This window comes from Orbicella faveolata, unplaced genomic scaffold (assembly GCF_042242905.1).
Source record: "Orbicella faveolata isolate gen_17 unplaced genomic scaffold, um_ofav_v1 contig_46, whole genome shotgun sequence".
Lineage (NCBI taxonomy): Eukaryota > Metazoa > Cnidaria > Anthozoa > Scleractinia > Merulinidae > Orbicella > Orbicella faveolata.
The window spans coordinates 9,573,600-9,601,559 of NW_028301576.1; the positions used below are offsets into that span (position 1 = coordinate 9,573,600).

Consider the following 27,960-nt stretch of genomic DNA (forward strand, 5'->3'; position numbering starts at 1 on the left):
TCAGCAGCAGGAGAATATTCTGAGACAGAATTAAGTGCTCGGCGTATTTTTTCGTCACTGTGATATACGCTTGCATGAAGAATGTGGTAACAATACTCTCCACATAGTAAGGCATCAATTGGAAACGACGAAGAATCGTTATCGCTTTTGGCCTTATCGGTCTTGCAGATTTTCTTTTGCCTCTTGGCCTTGTCTACGATACCTTGGAAAAATTTGTCCTCTCTTATCTTTTGATCGTTTCGGTCTGAATAGTAAATGTACTTAGGTAGTGGTTTAAACTCATGTATTGTTTGCCAACCATGCCGACTTCCACTGGCCCAGACTGATCAATGTAGAACTCGAAGGCCACTCTTGCAAGCTGATGCTTTGGTTTCATGAGGCAAACGCCACACCTCCTTTCAACTTTCGCAGCTTGCAAAGTCACGTCTTTGTGCTCATTAACAGCAATGTAGTGATCTGGGTTCTCGGTGCAACGAAATGCGACAACTCCAACACCAAACTCCAATTTAACTTCAAATGTAGTTGGTTGTAGAGGGTCGACTGTGGCTTTCAAATTTCCATCTTCAACCATCGTCACTGTTAAGGGTTGTTGTCCTGTCACTGCCAACACTTTGAGGGTCACAATACCGTGGCTGCCTTGCACGATAAAATTAGATGCTTCACTTTCGATAGATGTGACACACAGGCTCCCGTCTGGAGAAACCTGAAGGAATCGGTAAGGAACATCTGTAAAAGTCAAGGTTGATTTGAGTTTCATCTGCAACCCGCGTTCAAAATTCTTCAGTTCAACCTCTGACCAGTGGACAACGTGAAGTTCTAATTCCTTCGAGGTCTTTCTTACTTGGTCATTCACGTTAGGTTCTCTTTCCAACACTACAAGTTCGCCTTCCTCGTAGTTTCTCTGGCGGGTGGTCATTTTGCTATTGAGAAGGACGCATTGCACCAGTGGAAGACGTGAGTTCTTTGTCAGAAGATTAAAGGGTGTAGCAGAAATTTGAACTACGATGACATTTCGAGGGGAACTGCCCCTGCACCATTCATTAATGAAGAGATTATGGGCGGAAGATTTCTTTTCTTTATCTTTCGTTATTCCCCGGTGGCACTCGTCTGCTATGATGACGAAAAGAGTTTTAGGCTTTTCTTGAACCTTTTCTTTAAGTTCTTCAAAGTGCTTCTCCGTTTCTGCACTGCGGACATACATAAACATCCGTTTCTTTTCGTCGCCGTCATCCCGCTGAGATTTGAGTTCCTCAGTTGATAATACACGGGCATCAGGATGTCGTATCCTCTTCTCCGTCTGATCGCTGAGCATTCTGTAACGGGCAGTGTATACTGCAAACTCAACATCGTCGAAAGCATCGCTCAGTCTCGAAATGTTGTGGTAGTAAAACATGATGGTGTCAATTCGTTTCTTCAGTATAGCTGCCATTTCTATTTGCGAAGGATAATAGCAAGGCCTTTCGGGATTCGATTGCACTTGTTCGTCAATCTCTTCTTCTTCATCTGACGAGTATTTCTCATCCACAAAAGCATCGCGAACCTCGTCTGTTTCCTCATCGACATCTGACTCTTCATTCCCCGCTGTCTTGGTGGACTCTATAAGCTGGTTTATTAATCTTCGTAGGTCTCCAAAGGGGTCGATTTCATCGTTGATTCGAACGTCGATACTCTTGATGTTTCCCTGCGATGGAAAAAGGAAAACGAAGTCGCTGATACTCTTTTCCTTTGAACAGGCTTCACGTATCCTCGAGCAAGTCTTGTCAGCATCAAACCACTTGACTCGTTTTTTGTTCCACCTTTGTAACTCGTCCCATAACGATGAAAAAGGATCGAAGAGTTGAATGAACCTCTCCATGTCCCGATCGGAGAGAGTGTCCACGATCTCGGTTAAGAAGTCGGTGAAAAGGAGAGACGTCATAAAATCTGGGATTTGCCAATAGAACACTTTATCATCTTCTACTTGAAGAGTGCACACCGTACACTCCGAGCTGGAAAAATGGACCACAACCTGAGTTTCATCCGGTATGATGTCGCCTGCAAATTATTGAATTTGTGATGATCAGAGAGCGATATTAATGTTAGTCTGAATCTTGAAAACTTAGCCAGTTGTTGGTAACAAGGGTTTGAATTTATCGTATCTTTAACCCGTTTTGTACTGTTTTTTTTGAATCGCTATTCACTTGCGTAAGACCGCAGTTACGAGGAGTACTAGTGCTTGTGTAAGCTTGTGTATTAACGCAGGGTAATCACATCTTAAACGTCGTACGTTGGACAGGTATCTTGGTCAAGTGGTTACAAGGTAGAAAATAACGACCAATCACTACATAGGCTAGTGCTATGTCTGTGGTTTGGACATTTTCCTTAAAGACTTTCAGACCTCTCTCTCTTCATGGACCTTATTGTGCCATGTGATGACCTCTTTTTCTCTTTTACGTACTTGCTAAGAAGAGTAACTTACTTTGACCATCCATCTTATTTTTCTTCCCACGATAATTACGTCAGTCCACGATTAAATACCCTGAGGACCAAAAAGAAACAATAGTGAATATATATACAGTACCAAGTAAAGGTATGAGCGGACAACGCATAGGCAAGGAAAATGGGTAGGAGTTTGCCATTCGTCCGATATTTAATCTGTGCCCTGTTTTCGCTTGGGCCAAAAAAAAACAAAAAGTAAAGAAAAACAGAATTAAATCAATATATTTACAGTCCAAAGTAGGTCTCGCTTCCAGACCCTGCGATCCTTATTTCAGCGCTAGGAGTAACGCAACGCTTTTTAATTGTCTAGATAAATCGGTTGCACCAGTGAGAAATCAAATGGGACGTTCCAATCTGCTCTAATGTTTTCGGAAAAAGAGGGTAATACCTTCAGATGTATTCCTTTTTTCGTAACATTGGCTTTTCTTAGACCTCGCCATTGCCTGGTTCCAAGCCCAGGATGCGAAAGGGGGGGGGGATTACACGCTAGGTTACTGACCCTGATACGTCAAAAAGACGGCATGCTACAGCAACCTTAACCACTGCAAGAGACGCCGAAAGGAAGGTGGGGTAAACCTGGGGTTGAGTGAGGGGGGCGTTTTTTTTTAGCTTGCCCTGCCAGCTTTTCTTCCTTCTGTGATATATTTTTTTACCCAAAATAAGGGGGGCTCCTTGCCTAGATCCGCCACCGCTAACGGATGTAGCATAGGTAACGCTGACGAATATTGCATAGCTCACGCTAACGGATATAGCATAACTCCAACATCTAAAGGTTGTAGAATAGCTAACGCTAACGCTTATAATAACATGGTTAATGCTAACGGATATGACATAGAGTCAACATCTCGAGAATAGAATCCTAAAACCATATATTTCACGTCGAACAATGAGTATTGAGTAGTAAAAGATTATCAAGGTCACTGGAAAAGTTGAAAATTTACAGAGTATGTAAATAACATGTAATTAACATGTAAATAATCAAAAAAAGACTGTAAAGAATAATTTACATGATTTTTCCCCTTTTACATGTTTTGGAGGTTACATGTAAATAACATGTAAATATTTTAAGTGAAACATGTAAATGATGAAGAAAACACTGTAAATGTTTCAAAGCAAAGGGCTAAGATCATGTAAATAACATGTAAACTGTTCCTGCAAATACTGTAAATAGCCTGTAAATTTCTTGTGATTCAACCTGGAAACCCATAAATAACATGTAAATTTAATACAGGGAGGGTGCCATAATACTGTAAATAACATGTAAATGAAAAAGGGGAGGCTGCAAACAACATGTAAATAAAAAAAGAGAGGCTGTAAATAACATGGAAAATGAAAACAGGAGCCTGTAAATAACATGTAAATCGAAGAAGGGAGCCTGCAGATAACATGTAAATTGAAAAAGGGAGCCTGTAAATAACATGTAAATCGAAGAAGGGAGCCTGTAAATAACATGTAAATCGAAAAAGGGAGCCTGTAAATAACATGTAAATCAAAAAAGGGAGCCTGCAGATAACATGTAAATCGAAAAAGGGAGCCTGTAAATAACATGTAAATCGAAGAAGGGAGCCTGTAAATAACATGTAAATCGAAAAAGGGAGCCTGTAAATAACATGTAAATGGAAAAAGGGAGCCTGTAAATAACATGTAAATCGAAAAAGGGAGCCTGTAAATAACATGTAAATCGAAGAAGGGAGCCTGTAAATAACATGTAAATCGAAAAAGGGAGCCTGTAAATAACATGTAAATGGAAAAAGGGAGCCTGTAAATAACATGGAAATCGAAAAAGGGAGCCTGTAAATAACATGGAAATGGAAAAAGGGAACCTGTAAATAACATGGAAATCGAAAAAGGGAGCCTGTAAATAACATGGACATCAAAAAAGGGAACCTGTAAATAACATGTAAATTGAAAAGGGGAGCCTGTAAATAACCTGTAAATTGAAAAAGGGAGCCTGCAAATAACCTGTAAATTGAAAAAGGGAGCCTGTAAATAACCTGGAAATCGAAAAAGGGAGCCTGTAAATAACATGGAAATCGAAAAAGGGAGGCAGAAACCCTGTAGGATAAATGACTTGTAAATAATAACTTGAAGAAAAATGCATGGAATGTACTGTTTTATTGTAATCAAATCTGTTGACCTTGATTATAATAGTATAAAATATGCAAATTTATACAGAATCAGAAATTTATTGCAATCAGAACAAACTCAGTAAAATTCAAATAGTTTTTATATGCCATGAATAAGGTTTACAATGTATACATTGCAACAAATAAAACATGTTTTCTTTTCTATCTATCCATAACAAGACGACTTAAATGTAATTTTGTGCATGGCCAAAATATTTTAAAATACCATGACTGAGCTCCTTTAACCGAATTCAAGCACTTTTCAAGAAGACTACTAAAATTCAAGACCTTTTCAAGATTGTGCTAAACCATGTCATATTCAGCTCTATTTAATTCATAAACAATAAAATGATTAAGACCTATACTGTTGTCAGCTACAACTAGTAAAAATTTTGCAATTTAGGTGTATTACTAAATTAATATTGTTTGCAAATGGATACCTGTCTTAAATATATACTAAATCCACAAAGTCAAATGTAACATAATGATAATACCTTTGTCATAAAATGAATGAATAAACTGTTTTTTCTCACTAAGTAATTAATGTAGGATTAAATTAGCCTTAATAATGAAAAATGGGGGAGGCACGATGGCCTCGCAGTTACATGTAGTGCACTCAACTCCTGATCGACTGATCCGGGTTCAAGCTCTGGGCAGGTACATTCTGTTGTGTTGTTGGGCAACACACTTTACTCTCAGTGCCTCTCCACTCAGGTGTATAAGTGGGTAGCAGCGAATTTAATAGTGGGGTAACCCTGCAATGGACTGGCATCTCATCCAGGGGGAGTAGAAATAGTCCTAGTCGCTTCCTGCTACAGAAAGCGGGATAAGCTCCAGCCTGTTGGGCCACGTGGCTTGTATGCAGACTTTACCTTTACCTTATTATGAAAATTACTGCAATTTAAGTGTGAAGTATTGATCAACTTTTTTCATAGAGTGAATTGTTCTTTTGAAATAACAGAAAATAGGGAGAAAAAACATTTAACACAAGATAGAGATTGACATTTTAAATTCATCATAAAAACATTCATGCCAAAGGAATACTACATTGCATAACATAACACAAGGCTTCTGACATCTTTTAGGCTATGTTTACAAAGTCACAGTTTCCTTCTTTTTCCAAAACTGTACGGAATCCAAACAGTACAAACATTTTGGACCCCTGACAAAACATTCACTGTAAACAATATTCAAAATTTTACTTTTTCTTTTTGTGATGAAAAAACTGTACTATAAAAACAAAATTCATAAGGGCCTGTTGAAATTGAAAGGCCTATCTAGTACCAGTTCCCATAACACATCATAAGTTAATAAATTATTGTTCTGGTACTACATGTATGTAAACATAGCCTTTTCTTTTTATGATGAAATCTTATAGCTGCTGTATTGAACAATAAGTATCAACCTAGCAATCGAAGATATTTAAATTTGATGCTAATTCACTAACACAGGTACAGTGTAAGTGATACTTCAAAGCATTAAAAAATAATGTTTAAAGTGGTTGAATTTATACTAGAAAGCTGCCAGAGCATATCAAAGTGTTGAAGGTCACCATGTTAGACTGTAATGCACCAGGGGCCCATTTCTCGAAGGTCCCAAAAAGTTTTCGCACCCAGAAAGCCATACCAAAATCTGAAATCTTATGCTTACAGAGCTATTTTAATCGCTTATTCTCAATATGAACAGAGGTTTCCTTCACACAAGAAGTTTCAGGCATATACAGCTCTTAGTTTTTAGACACAGCTCAATTAAAGATGGCTTTGTGGGCCCGAAAAGTTTCCAGGGCCTTCAAGAAATGGGCCTTGGACCCCTTATAGAGTCATAAGTACTGTAGACTTCTCAGTGGCCGATTTTTTCCTGATCAAGCATCAATGCCAAGGAGTATGCATGTATTGATCACTCTCAATTTTACTTCATCCTACAAGTACCATAAAACATTTCGTTAAATAAGATAAGCTATGTCTGAGTATGAATCAGCAAATCCTGTGTATGATATCAAACAGTGAATTTTACATTGGAGTTATTATTTTGTTTCTTATCATTCCAATGTATACTGTGACCTTTAAAATTGGACTGTAGCCGGTCATGTTGACTGGCCAAAGTAATTTTAGCTCGTCACATCTTGTTTCTGTTAGGATATTTATGCAAAAATCAAGTACATGTAATGTGAGCCAAATTAAACCCACAAATATAGTTTGTTTGTTCCAGTCACTGCTAGACCAGTCACTCGAATGGCATTCCTATCGATCTTGAATGCACGACAAACAGCAAGCGAATGGTCTTTAGCCGTTCGAACAGATACATGTATGCATTGGTGTATGTTTTCATTAGAGGTCATAATAAAAAAGAGATTAAAAACTCTCAGATTTACAGTTGGGGATTTGATTGTTTATTCAAGAATGAACAACGTGACCGTCTCAACATGACATGACTGGTCAACATGGCCGGCGAGTGAAGTTTTTGGCCAGTCAAGTCACCATTCTGGCCAGACATTGCCCATTGACTGGCCATTATTTTGAGCCCTGAATATTCATCAATGAAACAGATCTTACATGTACATCTACATCTGTAGCTACTGTGTGACAAAAACTTTGCATCTCTGATTGGAAGGCACTGAATGTCAGAGGATGTAGAAGAACTAAACTCAAAATGTGTGGCAGTAAATATTCAATGTTCATTATCTTCTACATTGTAATATTCATGCACAATAAATCAAACTCCTATCAAACAATGTTTAAATAATAAGTCAAGTTATTTGCAGCCACAATTTGATTGTTTCTTACACGCACTTATGCTCTATTGGTGGACAAAGGTACAGCTGATGTCATAAATGTTTGTTTTTGTTTCTTTGTTATGTATTACGAAGCAGATAGATTCTACGTTGTCGCGCATCTGTTCAGTAATAGATCACAGAAGACATCAAAATGTGGTAAGAACATCAGTGACACACGCCTGAAAAATTCACAGATTCTGTGACACACTCTGGTAATGGCTTATGTGAATATTTTTTGTTTTTACCACATTTTGGTGTTATGTGTGATCTACTCAGGGCAGGAAAAAACCAGGTCTGATTTCCTCAGCCAAGTAAATTTTGCTCTTGGGCAAGTGAAAATAGAAGTTCAGTGGCCCGGTGGGCAAGTGAAATTACAATGTAGCCTCAGTAGTCTTGTGAGTCTGACTAAAAATGCCAGCTTGATAAATGATAATTTCCAGTCATCCCATTTCAAAACTTAAGACCTAAAGATTAGTTAATTATTAGGTTGAAAGCAAGAATTAGTTAGGAATCCGAGCGTACTTCATTCGCATTTGTCCTCTGATTTCCTTACTGGCCACCACACTGGCAACTAATATTTAAATGGGGGCAAGTGAAAACTGAAATTGACTGGCCCACTGGGCAAGTGACTTACAATTTTTTTCCTGCCCTGCTACAGATGAATGAACAGATGCATGACACATGAAACCTGCATGTATTTGGTAAGAGCCCAATTTTGTACAAGTAAAATGTACAGCTGTAACAGGTCTCTAAAATGCTGTCTGGTCATCCCAGGATAAGGCAATCAATTGAAATTGATCCATAAGTTGATATAAATCAATAAATTGAAATTAATGTAAGTGTTATCAGTGCTATCAATCAATTGAAAGAAATTCATACTCACCTGCTAGAGAAGTTTCAAGTTATCAATTTGATTTTACCAAATTTATCAGTCATTAGAGAATCAATTGAAAGTTGGCCTCTCTTTGTTAGTTCACATAAACTGTAGAAAAATTGTGTCCCTCAACACAATGTTTGATTGTAACTTTTTTATGTAGATTTCAAAGGCACTACCAAAGACCCCCAAAACATAGTCCCTGATACATGTATGCCAGCAAAATATTCTGTTTACAAGATACAATGTTATGTTTTTATGCAATTGTATTCATGATTTCATATTTCACTTTATATCTTTTGTTCATTTCTTTCTTATTAAATGTTGCTTAAAAGATAAGCTAGTATCAGCAAAATTGATAATGCTTATTGAAAATTTGATCACAATCGATTACTCATGACGAGTCCTTTTATTGATTTCTGATATCATTGACTAATTCCTATTGATTGTTATGAAATAATCGATTGACTATACTGTGTCGTCCAAGACAAGTAGATTTTCCTGCCTGGGCAACTTACTCTTCCTTTTTTTTCAAGTCCTGTGTAGTTTTCATGACAGTTTGTGGTACATGTATACCTCTTTATAAAGTATCGTAGTGTTTTTTTTGTGAAAGAAAATTTCACAACATTTAACTTACTATCAGCACCAGTGGGTGCAATGTCCATGTACAGTTGTGTAGCATATTGTAACTTGCATGTAGGTACAACTGTAGACACTTGAGTAACTTCAGAATACTTACACTAGCATAAGAGAAATTTCTCTGCTGAAGATGGCACATTACATTTTAGCTTACTAGCATTCACATCAGAGGCAACATAACCTTACAAGAGAATGCATCAGAAGAAATCATAAGGTGCATATAAGCCAATAACAAATGTCGCACGCTCTTACTCGGTTATCGAGAACAGATAATAACAGATAATAAAGCCCTTTATGCACAGCAGGTAAACATCAACAAAGTCAATTCCACAAGCAATGTAACTTCTCCTTGATAGTGACACATTCACAACCAAAGGCAAAACGAAATGTATACGTATCTTGACGTTACTTTACTCTACTCGTTCAATTTATGCAAAACTTGCTTACCTGTTATTGTTGTTGTTGCCTGTAATCGCTATCTTCAGCTTCTGGGTAACGGAAAACTTTGCCTTGAAACCGTGCACGATGACGAAGCGAAGGTAGAGTGGATTTTGGCCCGCTAAAACAGAGCTCGAGTTCGATGCAAGTTCCAACGAACTGCCAAACATGGCGGGAGAACCGAGAGGATTTGGTACCTAACATGAAGACCGCTGATTCCTGTTTGGTGGAGATCGGGCACTCACAAGGCTGGTATGCTCTTACAAAGGGACTGGGATAACAGTGACGGCAATGAAAGCACAGAACGGTAGAAATCACCAAAAACAAAAAAACAAAACAAAACAAAAAAACAAAAATGTCATTTTGGGTACCGAAAAAAAGTGAGCTATCATTTTCGGAAAGGCGATAAGTCCTAACGTTTTCGGGAAATGGACAGAAAAGCCCGGCGTCGACAAAATCTGGATCGGACCGGACCGGACCGGATCACGGATCGGATCACGGACCGGATCACGGATCGGATCACGGATCGGATCACGGATCGGATCACGGATCGGATCACGGATCGGATCACGGATCGGATCACGGATCGGATCAAGGAAAAAAATTCAAAATTTTGTTGAGCAAATTGCACTAGAGTGACTACTGTGAGCAGAAAGTTTTATTTAATTCAGGTGTGATATTCCTTTATTCTTTTATAAATATCAAGCCAACTGGGAGCTGGTCACAGATGAATTTTTTTCAGGCTGTTGGGTTTTGATTGCGATGATCAATCATGTCTTCATATCTTTCTCCGCAGTTCAGATAAATGATATTTCGTGTATTCACTTGCATCAAAGGTAAACTGTCATAAAACGAGTCAGTATGGTAATAATAGGACGAACGTATGAATAGAAACACAAAAACTAAAAACACTAAAAAATTAAACATCTGATGATTTCAAACAATTTCCGTTTTTGAGACAAGTCTATACTTTCACAAGATGTGAGTTTGGAATACGATATTTCGCACTGGAATAAAACGAAACAAACCATTTGTATTTCAAGGAAATATAGCTGTTTTACAAAAAATTCTAGGAATGACATCGATAGTGTGAACGATAACGCAACCCGAGAATAAACAACATTTTAGGAGTTACGTCACGAGTTTTAGAGTCATTTTTAGGGTCGTAAAGAGTTGCCTTTAAATAGAATAAAACCTTAAAATGATCGTGTTCTAGGATAGAAAACACTTAAGAGGCAAGAACAAATCAAAACGGAATGAGGATCGTCAAGGATGGCAAAGATTAACGGGGATTGCAAATGACGAACTTGAAAAACTAGGCTAGTTTTTTCAAGATGTGCAAATCGTGACGTAGCTCCTTCAAAACAAGTCATGTCCTTAAGCTTTCGTACGTAAGTTTTCTCATTAACTGTAACGCCAAATGTAACGCTCACATCTGACACGAAAATGTAGCCGAGAATTAGCCACTGATAACAATTTCAAAAACGAGAATGGGAGGTTCACGCAAGCTTCGAGCCAACTAACGTTCAAATATAACTACATCTGCCTGTTCATTACAATTTAAATTCGTCGTAAATTAGGCGCTTATGTGGCTTTTTAACTGACCTCTTGTCATTCTCTGTAATTAACATGTCATTGCGTCAAATTCGGGATTCTTATTCTCATTTAACATATTTTAGTTTTCCACTTTTATTTTTTATTTATCATTATCTTATAAACGGTTTGATTTTAGTTTTTGATTTTTTTTCTTTAAAACTTTTTTTTTTTCTGTGATCCGATCCGTGATCCGATCCGTGATCCGGTCCGTGATCCGATCCGTGATCCGATCCGTGATCCGATCCGTGATCCGATCCAGGTTTTGTCGACGCCGCAGAAAAGCGCTAATAAGTACGAGATACACAAGCTCCTCTAGAATAACCGAACAGATAAATTTTTTTTGCGCAACCTAAAATTAACCTACAGAGCTTTGAAAGTACACCAGATAGCCTAAAACAGCGTTTCAAAGCATTCGAGAGAAAACGGTCGTTGGGCCGGCCGTGTCCCTCATGGTTCCCTGCCTAACCTAACTCGCGTCAGTTCAAACTCGGTCACCGGGGCTCTTTCCGTCTTGAACTCACACAACACGTGACGCTTTCATGGTCCTTCATGAATAAATACGTACGTGTCCGAGAATTAATTTTTCTCTCTTCTAGAGACGTAAGCTTGGGACGCCTACATGTGCAGTAACAATTCTAGTTTTATTTTGTCGTTGTGGATGCGCGGAAAGTTCGCAAGAAAACAGCTTATTGCGGTGTCGATCAATGCAGCGATTTAGTTTGGTGCATACCTTCTCACCCAACTTCAATTTAAAGCACACTATAGCACACACTTGGATTTTAGAGAAGTTCAAATGTTTCAACGTAAAAGGCACCTTAATGGAGGCTTCACGGTAGGTTTACGGAGCATTAGGGCGGTGTTACATTTTAACTTTACGCGCCTTTAAAAGGTCCCATTTATATGTTCTCGGTTACCCGAGACAACCCTTCCTCTCCCCCCCCCCCCCCAGTCCCCCCAAGTTTAACCTGGCCGGGGTAACTTTTCATTTATTTCTTTGCAAAATCCAACCAACCGTTTACAAGAGGATAGCGAACCTGTCGGTAACTTGGAATTTACATCATTTCAACAGTCTCCGTTGGTTGAACCGTTACACCAGAGTTATATTAAATAAGCCCACTTTTCCGTTACATGGTTTTTGCAGGGTTTAGGCAGGCCTTCTCCTAAATTTAGATCTTTTTTTTTTTTTTCTAAGAGTCTCCATTTTACATTAACGTGGTCTTAACAGTTTTTCGAAAAGCCCCCGTTATCTCATTTAAATTGTTTTCACAGCCTTTGCAAGGTCCCCCTTTTTAATTTACATGTTTTTAACAGGCTATTTATAGCCCCCCACTGCACCCGTGCAACTTCTAGGTTTCCATTTACATGGTTTTTACATGTTTCTTACAGGCTCCCTTTCTTTCAATTACTTTGTTTTTACATATTTCTTACAGGCCCCCTTTTTTTCATTTACATGGTTTTTATATGTTTCTTACAGGCCCCCTTTTTTCATTGACATGATTTTTACATGTTTCTTACAGGCCCCCTTTTTTCATTTACATGGTTTTTACATGTTTCTTACAGGCCCCCTTTTTTCATTTACATGGTTTTTACATGTTTCTTACAGGTCCCCTTTTTTCATTTACATGGTTTTTACAGGGTTACAAACATAACATTTCCAGACTTTTTACAGCATTCGCTTGAATTATTTACACGTTTCTTACATGGTTTAGCAAAGCAATTTACATGTTTTATACAAAGGCAGATACTGTAAAAGTGCGTAAAATATTTTACAGGTTTTTACATGTTCTTCAAATGATCATTGTCGACAAAGACAATGTAAATCACTATTTACACAACATTTACATGCTGTACTAAAAGCTGTAAATTTCCTGTAAATTTATTTTACAAAACCCTAACATGTAAATTGTAATTTACAAAGAATGTAAATCAATATTTACATGCTGTAAATTAAAATTGACATGTCCATGTAAATTTTCAACTTTTCCAGTGGGTAAGAGACTGAGTCCCCTATATAGGCCTTATTCCAAAGGTAATCCCTCTTAAGTTATTTTTAATTTAGACATGGTACCAAGTTCTTCCGAGGTTGTTACTCGAGCGATGCGTGGACAGCCCAAGCGACTTTCTCGAGACTACCAGAGATGAAATGGCGGGAAATTTGTTTAAAAGTCATTTATATGTTTTTAGTTTTAAAAGACGTTTCAAAGCAGAAATATTTTCTGCACTCTGAGCCACCTTCGGCCGGGCTGTGGTTTGCTTTGTACTCGTTTGACTGTTCATTATTTTGCCGTTTTTTCGGTTTTGGGGGGTTTGATAAGCAAACCTCAACGGCAACGGCAACGAATACAATGGCCTTGTAAGTGTGCGTTTTAAGGTGCCTCAAAACAATTTCCAGCACTTAGGTTTTGATGGGTCGTTATAACCACTCTTAATCACTTGATGCTACACTCATGGTATCAAAACACTGCCCAATCATTGGTGAACACGTTGTTATCATTTTTGTGACACAAAAGGTTACCATAGCAACAGAATGACCTGCTAACACCCTCAATCATAAAAATTACAATTTCCTCGATTGTGATTGGTTTAAAAAACTCCTATTTCCTACTAATTCACGTGCCAAGTTGTTATCGGACAGTTTGTTATCGGACAGTTTAATAAGGCAATCACATTCAAAGCTGTAGTTACGTGCGTGCGTGCGTGCGCTTTTGTGTTTTTAGCGCCTAATTGCCAGTAGGAGGCGCGATGGCCTTAGAATGTTTACATCTCCTTTGAAGGTATTTTAACGCAAATTTTCCCTTTCTTTCATAACTTGACTATTCTTCTTTTCTCGGAAATTGTAAATTTTATGATTAATTGGTAATAAGACTTTGTGTCGTCCAATTCGGTCTGTAATCATACTCGTGATAAACAAATCGGACTCCCGCGATCGGGACCGAATTGGACTCCACTCAGTCCTATTACCATTACTAATTACATACAGCTTTAGGGGCATATAATTCAAAATCGGCACAATGAATATTTTTTCTATTATCAAATTTTGATAAGCATGATAAGACACAACTTTGGCAAAGCTTAAAAAAAATTCTGTACATAGGGTTCAGAGCCACCTTAAATTTTTCAGAACTTTAAGGTGGCTCTGAACCTTATGTACAGAATTTTTAAAACTTTACCAAAAGTTGCATCTTATCGTGCTAATCTAAATTTGGTACTATAAAAAATTTCACCGTGTCGGTTTTGTATTATAAGCCCCTAAAGCTGTAATTAAGCGTGTTGTTAGCAGGTTATATTGTCGCTATGGTAACCCATTGCGCCACGAAAATGATAACCGCGTGTTCACCAATGATTGGGCAGTTTTTTGATACCATGATTGTAGCATCAAGTGATAAAGAATGGTTATAACGACCAGTCAAAATCTAAGTGCTGGAAACTGTTTTGAGCCACCTTAATTCTCAGTTCATTTCTTTGCCGTTCTTTACAAAACAAAAACGTGAGATAGCCACATTCTATACATTCAAGAGGACGATGGCCAATTTCTTAAATTTCTTTTTCGGAATTTGACGCTGTCTTAGGCCCGGTCGCATACGAGTCCTGATAAATTTTCTACTTTGTCTTTAGTGCAAACAATTTTGCAACTGCAACCGGAAATCTAAAAATTTATCAAGAATAGTCAAGGTCGCATTCCATGTGGCATCTGTCACCTAAAGATCAATGTTTGCCGCATCACTTTCCGCGAACCAGTGCACTTTTAATGTAAACATGAATCGAAATCAAGCCTTCTGTATCGCTTCAGTAATATTTCTGCTTCAGAGTATCAGCATTCAACAGCAACAAATGGTTGCATTTTTCATCTTGTACATGAGATGGATAAATTTTAGTTATCAGGCAATGTTTACCACCCGAGAAAGTTTTTTTATCGCCGTGAACGACAGTTGATGACATTTCGGGTCGCGGTTTCCTTTGTTTAAGGGAAATTTTGAAATATCTACCAGCTCCACCCATACTATACGGCGTCTTTTGATCTTTTCAGAAATTTGAAAATTTCTGCTATCACGCAAAAGTCGAGGTCGCATATGAACATGTCGCGTGTTGACAGATTTTGACCCTTATGTAAACAAAACCTCACAGAAATTTCTCATGTGCGACCCGGCCCTTATATATTCTGTTTGGGATATTTGTGACAGTGATAGACAAACTGAATGAGTCTAAATTCTCGCGAGATTCGTAGGTTGAATCAGTGAAGTCGTTTTCTAATCGAAGTTGTCTTTGGCGTTATACAACAACAACAACAACAACAACAATACTTTATTTAACCACGCGATACATAGGAGCGCAAGCGCTCGTTAAAACGTGTGCGTGAACTCAAAATTGTATAAAAGAAAAAGAAGAAATAGGATTATATAATCTATGTAAATATGTAACATACAATAGATGCCTAAAAATGCCGTTGTTGCTTATGCCGTGTTTACATTTGAGCTTTTACCAAGGTAAACAGTTACTAAGGTCAAATTACTTATCCTTGGTACATTCGTTCAGTGTTTATACCGGCTCAAGTAACTCAAGTTGATCTTTCAACATTCGCGCGCGCTGCATTAACAACGTCATGAAATCGAACTTGCACGAGGATCCCACCGCATTGGAACAGGAGCAAATTGAGGTGCCATCATTTTCATAGGCGAGGACCGCATTCCATAATATTGCGGCAAAAATTCAGTTGCTTGATCATACCCAGAGTAAGCATTGTTATATGCGTAGAAACGTGGATACGTTGTGTATGCAGCATCCTCCCAGGTGGCAAAATATATCGACAATAATTACACAACAACGGATCGAAGTTTGTCTAGAGAAAGTTGTAAATAATACTGAGAATGAAAAATACAATGCTTTCTTTTACGCGACGGATTGTTCGCCGTAAGAAGATCGATCCAATTTTTCCATGTTATCTGCCAAGATTGTCAAAACTGGAAAAGAAACGTTTTGTCGCACAATCTGCCCACCGCGGGAAATGAAATATTACGCCGCCACAAGCGGATATATCTGTCATCTTGATATTGGTTACCAACTGTAACCATGCCTGATCACAGGGTAATTACAACTTTTACCTCGGTTAAGTTTCTTTTGTCTTTTAAGGCATTTACCAAAGTATCAGTTGGCGTTTACACACGGAAAATGTTTACCTAGGTAAGTAAACTCTGATACGTCGGTAAACCGTTCAAGTCTAAACACAGCATTAAACTACGTTTTACTGCTTCGGCGGCGAGTGTCTGTCTGCACTTTCGACCATCTGTTTGTTCGGTTGCGTTGTGTTTGGGTGTTTGTTTGCTTTGCACTCGTTTGTCTACTCATTTCTCTGCCGCTCATTCAGCTGTTATTGTTTGTGCAGGGGACATCTGTCACTTATTTAACTCCTATTAAGACTCGAGATGTATTATAAAGCATTGAGAGCCCAAGCTCCTTTGCTTGTAATTAAAATATTTAAAAAATATATTCCCATAGCGTTGGAGGTTTTTCTTCGCTTTGAAACGAAACGAAACATAAACAAATCCTCCACGAAAACATCCACGCAACGCGCGAGTAACATCCGCGGAAGAACTGGGTACCATGTCTAAAAATAATAGCAAAAATATTCTTATAGCAAAATCTGTATCCTTGCAAATTGCAACTATTGGTTCTAAGATTTAAACCCTGTGCTACGCCACGTACAAAACAAAAAGCTAATTAAATCTCATTAGCTGTGGCCAAAATATTTGGAGCAGCAGTACGAGAACCCCAGAAAAGTATACAGAATAAATTAACAAGAAGATCTTTTAGATCTTATAACCGCGCGTTTAAAATTTAACTGTTTGCCTAGCACTACCGTCGGAATGTAGTGCACATTTCAAAGCAGTCATTGATAATTCTTTTCCTACTGTAGACATCACATCACTTGATCAACACAAACTGTATTACTGCACCATCAGTGGTAGCCGTTGACAAATCTCCGATGACGTAATGGTCCTAATCTAGAACTTTCTTCGGCATATGTATGGTCATGAACGATATGAATCACACGATAATAACACTATTAACAACAGCTTTCTTTCTTTAAAGACATGATTAAATTTGATTGGTGTTTTCCACGAGTAAAGGGCTAGCAAAGTAGTCACACAAGTCATGTAATTTAATAATGAAACTCTATCCCGACCGATGTATCGATTTTGGTCACTCCAGTGGCTACAAATTGAAAACGTGACAGAAAATTGGCGTTACTTTCGATTCTCACCAAATTTGGACGGTGGGAAGATCTCATCATTAGCCAATTACAGGCCATTTTTCAGCTCTTTTCGTCACATCCTCCCCACTCGGGAGAATTTTGTCAAGTTAGCCAATTTAGTATGCAAGCCACCGTAATGGTGGTCGCTGTCGGCGAAATGTTTATTTGCTCAAAATTGGGGCAAAATCTTTCGGAGATGGAAGTCAGGACATTTGTAAGGATACAGAAAGTAATATGGGACCAGTTGGTGGCTTCTAAGGATGAATTCATCCAGAAGTAAGCTGTATTTTCGTTTTCGTGCCGAAAGCCATGCGGTGAAATATTGTCGGTTTGTTCTGCTGTCTTGTTCTGTTTTTTCTTTTGGTCATTTTTGTAGCCCGCCGAGGCCATTCTTTCGTCTAAATGAGTTGAAAAAAGTTCGAAAAAGATGTTTCCATTCAAGTTTAAGCTCTCAGGCGATAATTCTGGAGTTTTTTGGCCGAAACGTCGGCTTTGTTATGTTCGTGTTTTTCGGTTGCTATGGGCGACCGTTGCTCCCTTCGTTAGGTCAAGTCTGGGGAGTGAGGTCACAAAAAAATTCTAATTAATTCTGGTTTTGTTCGATTTCGCTGAAATTTTAGCACGATAAAGCTGGATTGTTAAGGAATAGATTTACCTTCTGCCGATGTGTGGTAGCTATTAACGCTAAGGGTTTTGAAGCGATTTTTTTTGCAACGTGTAGGTTCCGCGTGATTTTGTAATCTGAGATTTCTGTTGACCCTGAAGAAACAAGGTTTGGCGAGTAAACATTACAGATTGCGTAATTCAAAGTTGGCCGAGTGGAGATCTGCGTCTGGTCTCCGACAAAAAAAAAAAAAATAAACCAAGGGTAGAACATGAACCGCGCTCGGCCCATGGCCGCGCGGTTAAAAAACAAGAAGATCTGTTAGATCTTATAACCGCGCTTTAAAAATTTAACTGTTTAGGTAGCGCTACAGTTGCAATGCGATACACATTCCAAAGCAGTCCTTGATGATTCTTTTCTTACTGTAGACATCACATCACTTGATCAACACAAACTCTATTATTGCACCATCAGTCGTAGCCGTTGTCTCCCATGACGTAATGGTCTTAATTTGGAACTTTCTTCGGGATATGTATGGGCATGAAGATACGAGCACTAAACTCTATCCCGACCGTAGATTGAAAACGTGACAGAAAATTGGCGTTACTTTCGATTCTCACCAAATTTGGACAGTGGGCTGATCTCATCATTAGCCAATTACAGGCCATTTCTCAGCTCTTTTCGTCATATCCCCCGCTCGGGAGAATTTTGTCAAGTTAGCTCACAGGCGGCCCAGACGTTGTATACGATTAATACGTGACATTATGCTGTTGGCGATTACGTTACAATTTTAGCCGTTTATAAGACAATGTATGAGAATACTTCGAAAATTACTCTAAATGCTACGTGTAGAAAATAATTTGAATAAAATGGCTTACCTTATGTTTGCATTGCGTTGTTTTAATGTCTCTGGGTTCCTGGAGGTGGTTTAGAGCCATTTAGGCGAGTTTTACTTTCTGGCGGTTTGCCTTCTCCTAAAGAGAAACGAAAGGCGGGCGACCCACTGGCCCGACGGCCCGCACTCAAAGCTCTGTAAATTCCACAAAAATGGTCTAATCTCATCAGAATTGTCTCATGGTAGCCGTCGATAACTCTTCTTCCCATTCGGTTTCTCCCAAGGTTTCAAAGTTTATCTTAACCGCCCGAGAATCGCTGGTTTTTCAGCTCTTGCTTTCCATTTCGGCTCCATTTCGATCCGTAACCGATTTTATTATATAGCTAGCTCCGCGAGCGGGCAAGATGAATCAAATCCTGCGCTGTGATTGGCTACCCGAGCGGGCAAGATGGAGCTATCTTGCCCGCTCGGGACTACCCGCCGTGTCCCGCGAGAAAATTTCCCCGAAAACAATATAATAAATCCTTTATTGACCAAGCTTGTTCGGCCAAGATGGCTGGATATTGGCCTCGTTCTTTTTTTGCGAGTTTATGGACCTCGACTCCGTCTCGGTCCATAAACTCGCAAAAAAAGAACTTGACCAATATCCAGCCATCTTGACCTCACACTTGGTCAATAACCCATATATCTTGGGCACAGGATTTGAATTTCTAGCTTAGCGAGCTCGCCAACGTGACAAAGTCGCCTCCAACCGTCGGGAGGCACGGGGCATTGGTCAGTTACTCGTTGCTATCTCTCGCTGCAGTTGACAGTGCTTTTAGGCGCTAAATTCAGCTGAACATTGTTTGTTCCTTGTATTTTTGCAGTTAACAGTGCTTTTAGGCGCTAATTTCAGTTATACACCGCGGCACGGCGCAGTTTCCATAATCAAAAAATGCCCCGTGCCTCTCGACGGTTGGAGGCGACTTTCTCACGATGGCGAGGTCGCTAATCCTGTGCCCAAGATAATCGGTTACGGATCGAAATGGAGCCGAAATGGAAAGCAAGAGCTGAAAAACCAGCGATTCTCGGGCGGTTAAGATAAACTTTGAAACCTTGGGAGAAACCGAATGGGAAGAAGAGTTATCGACGGTTACCCTGAGACAATTCTGACGAGATTAGACCATTTTTGTGGAATTTACAGAGCTTTGAGTGCGGGCCGTCGGGCCAGTGGGTCGCCCGCCTTTCGTTTCTCTTTAGGGGAAAGCAAACCGCCAGAAAGTAAAACTCGCCTAAATGGCTCTAAACCACCTCCAGGAACCCAGAGACATTAAAACAACGCAATGCAAACATAAGGTAAGCCATTTTATTCAAATTATTTTCTACACGTAGCATTTAGAGTAATTTTCGAAGTATTCTCATACATTGTCTTATAAACGGCTAAAATTGTAATGTAATCGCCAACAGCATAATGTCACGTATTAATCGTATACAACGTCTGGGCCGCCTGTGGTTAGCTAATTTAGTATGCAAGCCACCGTAATGGCGGTCGCCCTCACCGAAATGTTTATTTGCTCAAAATTGGGGCAAAATCTTTCGGAGATGGAAGTCCGGACATTTGTAAGGATACAGAAAGTAATTTGGGACCAGTTGCTGGCTTCTAAGGCTGAATTTTTCCAGAAGTAAGCTGTATTTTCGTTTTCGTGCCGAAAGCCACGCGGTGAAACATTATCGGCTTGTTATGCTCTCCTGTTCTGTTTTTTCTCTTGGTCATTTTTGTAGCCCGCCGAGGCCAGTCTTTCGTCTAAATGAATTGAAAAAAGTTCGAAAAAGATGTTCCCATTCAAGTTTAAGCTCTCAGGCGATAATTCTGGAGTTTTTTGGCCGAAACGTCGGCTTTGTTATGTTCGTGTTTTTCGGTTGCTATGGGCGACCGTGGCTTCCTTTGTTAGGTCAAGTCTGGGGAGTGAGGTCACAAAAAAATTCGAATTAATTCTGGTTTTGTTCCATTTCGCTGAACTTTTAACACGATAAGGCTGGATTGTTAACGAATAGATTTACCTTCTGCCGATGTGTGGTAGCTATTAACGCTGAAGTGATATATCGCTTCGAAATCAGGGTTTTGAAGAGATTTTTTGCAACGTGTGGGTTCGGCGTGATTTTGTAATCGGTTTTTGTTGACCCCGAAGGAAAAAATATCCGGAAAAGGTCGTTTCATCGACGATTCAAAGGAATATAAATATGTATATGTTCCGAGCGAAATTTCTGCTGAAAAAATATAATTTTTGACGAACGCTGGGTTTTTAATTTTTTCCCGCGAAAGTCAGTATCGGAGATGAGATTTATTTAAAATGTTTCAACAGCTTTGGGCGAGTAAACATCACAGGTTGCGTGACTCAAAATTTGGCCGAGTGGAAGCTTGGGTCTGGTCGCAGACAAAACTGCGAAAAAAAAAAACCACGGGTAAACCATGAACCGCGCTCGGCCCATGGCCGCGCGGTTAACAAGAAGATCTGTTAGATCTTATAACCGCGCTTTTAAAATTTAACTGTTCGCTTAGCACTACCGTCGGAACGCAGTGCACATTCCAAAGCAGTTATTGATGATTCTTTTCTTACTGTAGACATCACTTGATCAACACAAACTGTATTATTGCACCATCAGTGGTAGCCATTGACAAATCTCCGATGACGTAATGGTCTTAATCTTTGTAGAACTTTCTTCGGGATATGTATGGGCATGAGCGATATGAATGACACGATAATAACACTATTAACAACAGCTTTCTTTCTTAAAAGTCATGATTAAATTTAATTGGTGTTTTCCACGAGTAAAGGGCTAGCAAAGTAGTCACACAAGTCATATAGTTTAATAATAAAACTCTATCCCGACCGATGTATCGATTTTGGTCACTCCAGTGACCACAGATTGAAAACGTGACAGAAAATTGGCGTTACTTTCGATGATCTCATCATTAGCCAATTATAGGCCATCTTTCAGCTCTTTTCGTCATATCCCCCCCTCGGGAGAATTTTGTCAAGTTAGCTAATTTAGTATGCAAGCCACCGTAATGGCGGTCACCGTCGACGACATGTTTATTTAATAATAAATAAATAATAATAAATAAATATTTATATAGCGCCTATCCATGCCTGCTCTAGGCGCTGTACAATTCGCCAAAATGATCTGTACTAATCTTAATAATTAAAAATGTGCATTTAAGAAAGTAATAGAAAGTAAAAATCGCTAAGAATAATAAGTTTTCTTAAAAAGATGAGTTTTGAGTTTAGATTTAAAAGAACTTAGATTGTCACATGAGCGGATAGAAACAGGTAGACTGTTCCAAAGTTCAGGAGCGGAAACAGCAAAAGCTCGAGAACCATATGTCTTCAGGTAAAAATTTGTGGGGTTAAGAAGTAATAAGTGTGATGATCGGAGGATTCTGGAAGGTTGGTAGTACGCTACTAGATCTTGAATGGAGACAGGAGATTGTTGATGAAGAGCCTTAAAGGTAAGTAACATAATCTTGAATTTAATGCGTTCAGAAATAGGAAGCCAGTGTAATTCTTTCAGTATTGGAGTGATGTGGTCGTACTTTCGGGAACAGGTGATAAGTCGGGCAGCGGCGTTCTGAACAGACTGGAGCTTTTTTAAAGCACACTTCGGTACATTGTACAAAAGAGAGTTGCAGTGGTCGAGTTTGGAAGACACAAAAGCATGGACCAGGATCTCGGTGGTTTTCGTAGATACGAATTTCCTTATCCGGGAGATGTTGCGCAGATGATAAGAGGCTGATTTACAAATAGAACTGATATGCGGAAGCATAGTCATGGTACTGTCAAATATCACACCGATGTTTCTAGCAAATTGAGATAGCTGAATTATGTCTTGACCAAAACGGATTGGTGGTAGAGACTGCTGCGGGTTGTGTTTCGAGTATAGATAAAGAAGTTCCGTCTTGTCCTTATTCAGTTTTAGCTTGTTAAGAGACATCCACTTGTCAAGATCAGACAAACATTCCTCAATTTTTCCAACTGCATTAGTTAATTCGACGTCGTTGTTTGTTGAAAAAGGGATATATAACTGAGTATCGTCAGCGTAGAAGTGAAATTGCATTTCGTGGTACCGTAGAATGTCAGCCAGTGGTGCAGTATAAAGTAAGTACAGGATAGGCCCTAGGACCGAACCTTGGGGGACTCCACATTTAAGCTCACGAGACTGTGATTTTTTTCCATCGATTAAGGTAAATTGTGTGCGGTTTGTAAGATAGGAACGAAACCATTCAAGGGCAGTGCCACAGATTGAAAACTTGGATTTCAGTCTTGTTAGAAGAATGTCGTGATCAACAGTGTCAAAAGCAGCAGATAGATCAAGCAGCAGGAGTATAACACAGTGACGATCGTCAATGGCACGCAAAATATCATTGTGTACACGTACAAAATTGGGGCAAAATGTTTCGGAGATGGAAGTCAGGACATTTGTAAGGATACAGAAAGTAATTTGGGGCCGGTTGCTGGCTTCTAAGGCTGAATTTATCCAGAAGTAAGCTGTATTTTCGTTTTCGTGCCGAAAGCCGTGCGATGAAATGTTATCGGCTTGTTCTACTGTCTTGTTCTGTTTTTCTCTTGGTCTTTCTTTTAGCCCACCGAGGCCAGTCTTTCGTCTAAATGAGTTGAAAAAAGTTCGAAAAAGATGTTTCCATTCAAGTTTAAGCTCTCAGGCGATAATTGTGGAGATTTTTGGGCGAAACGTTCGGCTTTGTTATGTTCGTGTTTTTCGGTTGCAATGGGCGACCGTTGCTTCCTTTGTTAGGTCAAGTCTGGGGAGTGAGGTCACAAAAAAATTCGAATTAATTCTGGTTTTGTTCCATTTCGCTGAAATTTTAACACGATAAGGCTGGATTGTTAACGAATAGATTTACGGCCTGCCGATGTGTGGTAGCTATTAACGCTGAAGTGTTATATCGCTTCGAAGTCAGGGTTTTGAAGAGATTTTTTTGCAACGTGTGGGTTCGGCGTGATTTTGTAATCGGAGGTTTTTGTTGACCCCGAAGGAAAAAATATCCGGAAAAGGTCATTTCATCGACGATTCAAAGGTATATAAATATGTATATGTTCCGAGCTAAATTTCTGCTGAAAAAATATAATTTTTGACAAACGCTGGGTTTTTAATTTTTTTCCCGCGAAAGTCAGTATCGGAGATGAGATTTATTAATGTTTCAACAGCTTTGGGCGAGTAAACATCACAGGTTGCGTGACTCAAAATTTGGCCGAGTGGAAGCTTGGGTCTGGTCGCCGACAAAACTGCGAAAAACAAGAAGATCTGTTAGATCTTATAACCGCGCTTTTAAAATTTAACTGTTCGCTTAGCACTACCGTCGGAACGCAGTGCACATTCCAAAGCAGTCATTGATGATTCTTTTCTTACTGTAGACATCACATCACTTGATCAACACAAACTGTATTATTGCACCATCAGTGGTAGCCTTTGACAAATCTCCGATGACTTAATGGTCTTAATCTAGAACTTTCTTCGGGATATGTATGGGCATGAACGATATCAACGACACAATAATAACACTATTAACAACAGCTTTCTTTCTTAAAAGTCATGATTAAATTTAATTGGTGTTTTCCACGAGTAAAGGGCTAGCAAAGTAGTCACACAAGTCATAAAAAAACCCTATCCCGACCGATGTATCGATTTTGGTCACTCCAGTGACCACAGATTGAAAACGTGACAGAAAATTGGCGTTACTTTTGATTCTCACCAAATTTGTCGTATCCCCCCGCTCGGGAGAATTTTGTTAAGTTAGCTAATTTAGTATGCAAGCCACCGTAATGGCGGTCGCCGCCGGCGAAATGTTTATTTGCTCAAAATTGGGGCAAAATCTTTCGGAGATGGAAATCAGGACATTTGTAAGGATACAGAAAGTAATTTGGGACCAGTTGCTGGCTTCTAAGGCTGAATTTATCCAGAAGTAAGCTGTATTTTCGTTTTCGTGTCGAAAGCCACGCGATGAAATATTATCGGCTTGTTCTGCTGTCTTCTTCTGTTTTTTCTCTTGGTCGTTTTTGTAGCCCGCCGAGGCCAGTCTTTCGTCTAAATCAGTTGAAAAAGGTTCGAAAAAGATGTTCCCATTCAAGTTTAAACTCTCAGGCGATAATTCTGGAGATTTTTGGCCGAAACGTCGGCTTTGTTATGTTCGTGTTTTTCGGTTGCTATGGGCGACCGTTGCTTCCTTTGTTAGGACAAGTCTGGGAAGTGAGGTCACAAAAAAATTCGAATTAATTCTGGTTTTGTTCGATTTCGCTGAAATTTTAACACGATAAAGTTGGATTGTTAACGAATAGATTTACCTTCTGCCGATGTGTGGTAGCTATTAACGCTGAAGTGTTATATCGCTTCGAAGTCAGGGTTTTGAAGAGATTTTTTTGCAACATGTGGGTTCGGCGTGATTTTGTAATCTGAGGTTTCGGTTGACCCCGAAGGAAAAAATATCCGGAAAAGGTCATTTCATCGACGATTCAAACAAATATAAATATGTATATGTTCCGAGCTAAATTTCTGGTGAAAAAATATAATTTTTGACGAGCGCTGGGTTTTTAATTTATTCCCGCGAAAGATGAGATTTATTGTTTCAATAGCTTTTGGCGAGTAAACATCACAGGTTGCGTGACTCAAAATTTGGCCGAGTGGAAGCTTGGGTCTGCTCGCACCGAAGTCGAAAAAAAAAAACCACGGGTAAACCATGAACCGCGCTCGGCCCATGGCCGCGCGGTTAAAAAAAAACCACGGGTAAACCATGAACCGCGCTCGGCCCATGGCCGCGCGGTTAATAAAAAAAAATAAACCAAGGGTAGAACATGAACCGCGCTCGGCCCATGGCCGCGCGGTTAACAACAGCATTTGGCTTCATTAACATAAACTAAAGCGGTAGGCAAGCACAAAGACGGACCGACCTTGAATGACCTCTGTTTCCCGCCTCTTCGTCGCGCTTTCGGAATATTAATTGCCAACGTACTAGTTGGTTGTCTTTAAAAGTGGACAAGACATAATTAAAATTTAGAAACGTTCTGTGTTTAAAATAGTTGACAAATAGTGAATAAAAAGCGCGATCGCTGAAATAACTACGGTAACAAGTGTGAACTAGAAAAAATTAAAATTAAAAACAAGAAGATACTTGCGAGGAAATAAAATGCAAATATGGAGTTCATAAAAGAATAGTATATTGTCTAACTAATTGTGGTATGCCTGGATTCCAAAGTCTTCCTCACGCGAAAATTTCCCACGTCAATTCGTCAGAAATTACACATTCTTATTGCACTCTGATAACGTGTCCGCCTGGAAAATATTTATTCAAGAATAAACGCGCAGCTAAAAATATTTTATTCAAGACTACAACTGTGATTTAAATAGGAATTGTCTGGAGTTAATGCTTATTATCTTTTTATATAAGTTCCTTATCTTTCCCGCTGTTATTCGACTTAAGGGTCCCTGGCACAATCCGTTAAAAACGGCACGCAACAATTTGAACCAAACGAAGTGTTTAATATCGACGCAGTGGTTTGCTTGTCACAGACACTCCAATGCTAGCGCCCTGACTGCCATAGTCGCTGCATAGTAAAGTTTTGACTTTGTGCCGATATTTAATAAGGTTGTCGTTTTCTCTGGGGAGTCAGGATTAGATGACAAGAATTAATCAAATTAACTAACATGATCACGAATGTCATGCATGCAATATGTACTAGCCTTGGTGATTTCGCTCACTGGATTTCAAAGTAAGAGAGAAGAAATAATCTTGTTTCATGTAAGTACACCAAATTTTGCTGAATACCTACCGTTGTAACAAACCACATGTATACAGTATGTGTAACTACCGAACAGTCACGCTTTATTTTAACTATTTTTATTCATTATTGCAGACTTTGGCCCATACCTTGTAGTTGTTAACTTTCCCTTGGTGGTTGACTTCAGAACACAAAACCATATGCAAGGAAAGGCCGGCCTGTGAAGTTAAGCGCGAATCGCTCAACGAGGGTTCATGTCGTCGGTGCTTATACGATTGTGGTTTAGGAAAAGAAAAATTCAACCGACACAGCTAAATAATACATACTTGTGGAATTAAGATGCTCATTCCAAAAGAAGAAGACTGCAGCCAAGAACAGCATCAAAATTTGTCGACTGATAGGGCATGCTAGACTTTCGATCAACAAGGAATGTGCAAGCCCTTTGAAATGTATACCATCTAACGACTTCTTGAAATTTAAGGCGCGTAAAAAAACAATTGTTGTATAATTCTTTGAATTTGACATGACCTCTTCGAGTTTTCTCGGAAAATGACGGGTCATTGAGCTCAACCATTGGCCACAATAATCACCTGTCAATCAAATCCGTTTGTATGTTAACCATTTTGTAACGCAACGTGACGTTGGAGTGTCTTCTGGCTGTGAATTCGTCCATGTCATGTTGTTCTGCTATGTATATGTGAGGATCATCAGGATCACGGTCTTGGTGGGATCGGGTGTTGTCGTCCCTTTTTAAATGTAATATTTGTTTGTTGTATTTTTTGTCTCCAGCACTTAAGATTGGGATACGATACTGCAAAGCAAAATGCAGTGAAAAGAATACACATGATTACATCCCCCCCGGGGGGACCGGGGGCAGACGGGGCAGCCCTTTCTGCCTGTTTGGACGGCGACGCTGTTTGATTTGTGCCCTGCTGGTCGGCGCGTTCTGTCAAGTTTGAATTACACGCCAATGTGCTTCTGTTGTGAGACTCCCTTGTTTCCCTTAAGTGACGACGGTTCTGTCGACATCTAGCGCCATCTTCAGTACTCATTTCGTACAAAGTCCGAGTCATACAGGTTTGTCCACCCTCGCTTTGACGGCCTCGTTAGCTAGTCTACAAGGGGGAATTAAACGCACCGTATCTCATCTCACCTAGCTGAAGTTGTCTGCCAATTCTCTGCCAATTCACCATCTGCCAATTCTACCGGCTGAAACTGTCTGCCAATTCGATTCAAAATACAGTAGAGGAAATTAGAACATAAAATCATTTAAATATCTTTAACAACTGTTAAAAAACATTTTCTAGCTGCATTCAAAGCTATTAAGTTGCGCCAAACGCTCACGTAGATTTGTAAAAAAATGCTGTGAATATCCTTTGTTCAGAAGTGAATAACTCGTTGCGTGACTTTTCAATTGACACCAACGTGGTATCGTTTTAAAGCTTACCATCTTATTAGTCCATCGCAACGGCTTCTACACCCATCTCAACGCAATTACTATCGAAAAATTCCACCCGAACATCGTGCTTTAATAACATACACAGTTGTACTGGCTTTTCCGGAAGTGAATAACTCGTC

General features: G+C 39.3%; 1 protein-coding gene and 2 long non-coding RNA genes across 6 annotated transcripts; 1 reads left to right on the forward strand and 2 right to left on the reverse strand.

Moving 5' to 3' along the window:
- Positions 1-169: 169 nt before the first annotated feature.
- LOC149098299 (uncharacterized) lies at positions 170-27,930 on the reverse strand. 3 transcript variants are annotated; one of them, XM_089278295.1, is made up of 5 exons: positions 27,830-27,930; positions 26,709-27,601; positions 26,532-26,600; positions 2,459-2,518; positions 170-2,034 (listed from the first exon to the last, which is right to left on the reverse strand). In XM_089278295.1, the coding sequence occupies exons 4-5, from the start codon at positions 2,469-2,471 to the stop codon at positions 224-226; spliced, it is 1,824 nt and encodes a 607-aa protein (XP_089134421.1). In that variant the 5' UTR covers positions 2,472-2,518; positions 26,532-26,600; positions 26,709-27,601; positions 27,830-27,930; the 3' UTR covers positions 170-223. The 3 variants fall into 3 exon arrangements, with proteins under 3 accessions (XP_089134421.1, XP_089134420.1, XP_089134422.1); XM_089278294.1 differs by having other exon boundaries at positions 26,532-27,601; XM_089278296.1 differs by lacking the exons at positions 26,532-26,600; positions 26,709-27,601; positions 27,830-27,930 and adding an exon at positions 25,555-25,843.
- On the reverse strand, positions 4,575-9,700 carry LOC149098300 (uncharacterized). The gene is made up of 2 exons (XR_016203698.1): positions 9,338-9,700; positions 4,575-6,522 (listed from the first exon to the last, which is right to left on the reverse strand). It is a non-coding gene; the product is annotated as an uncharacterized LOC149098300 (long non-coding RNA).
- On the forward strand, positions 19,758-27,114 carry LOC149098301 (uncharacterized). 2 transcript variants are annotated; one of them, XR_016203864.1, is made up of 2 exons: positions 19,758-19,948; positions 26,518-27,114. It is a non-coding gene; the product is annotated as an uncharacterized LOC149098301 (long non-coding RNA). The 2 variants fall into 2 exon arrangements; XR_016203865.1 differs by lacking the exon at positions 19,758-19,948 and adding an exon at positions 26,159-26,402.
- Positions 27,931-27,960: the final 30 nt, after the last annotated feature.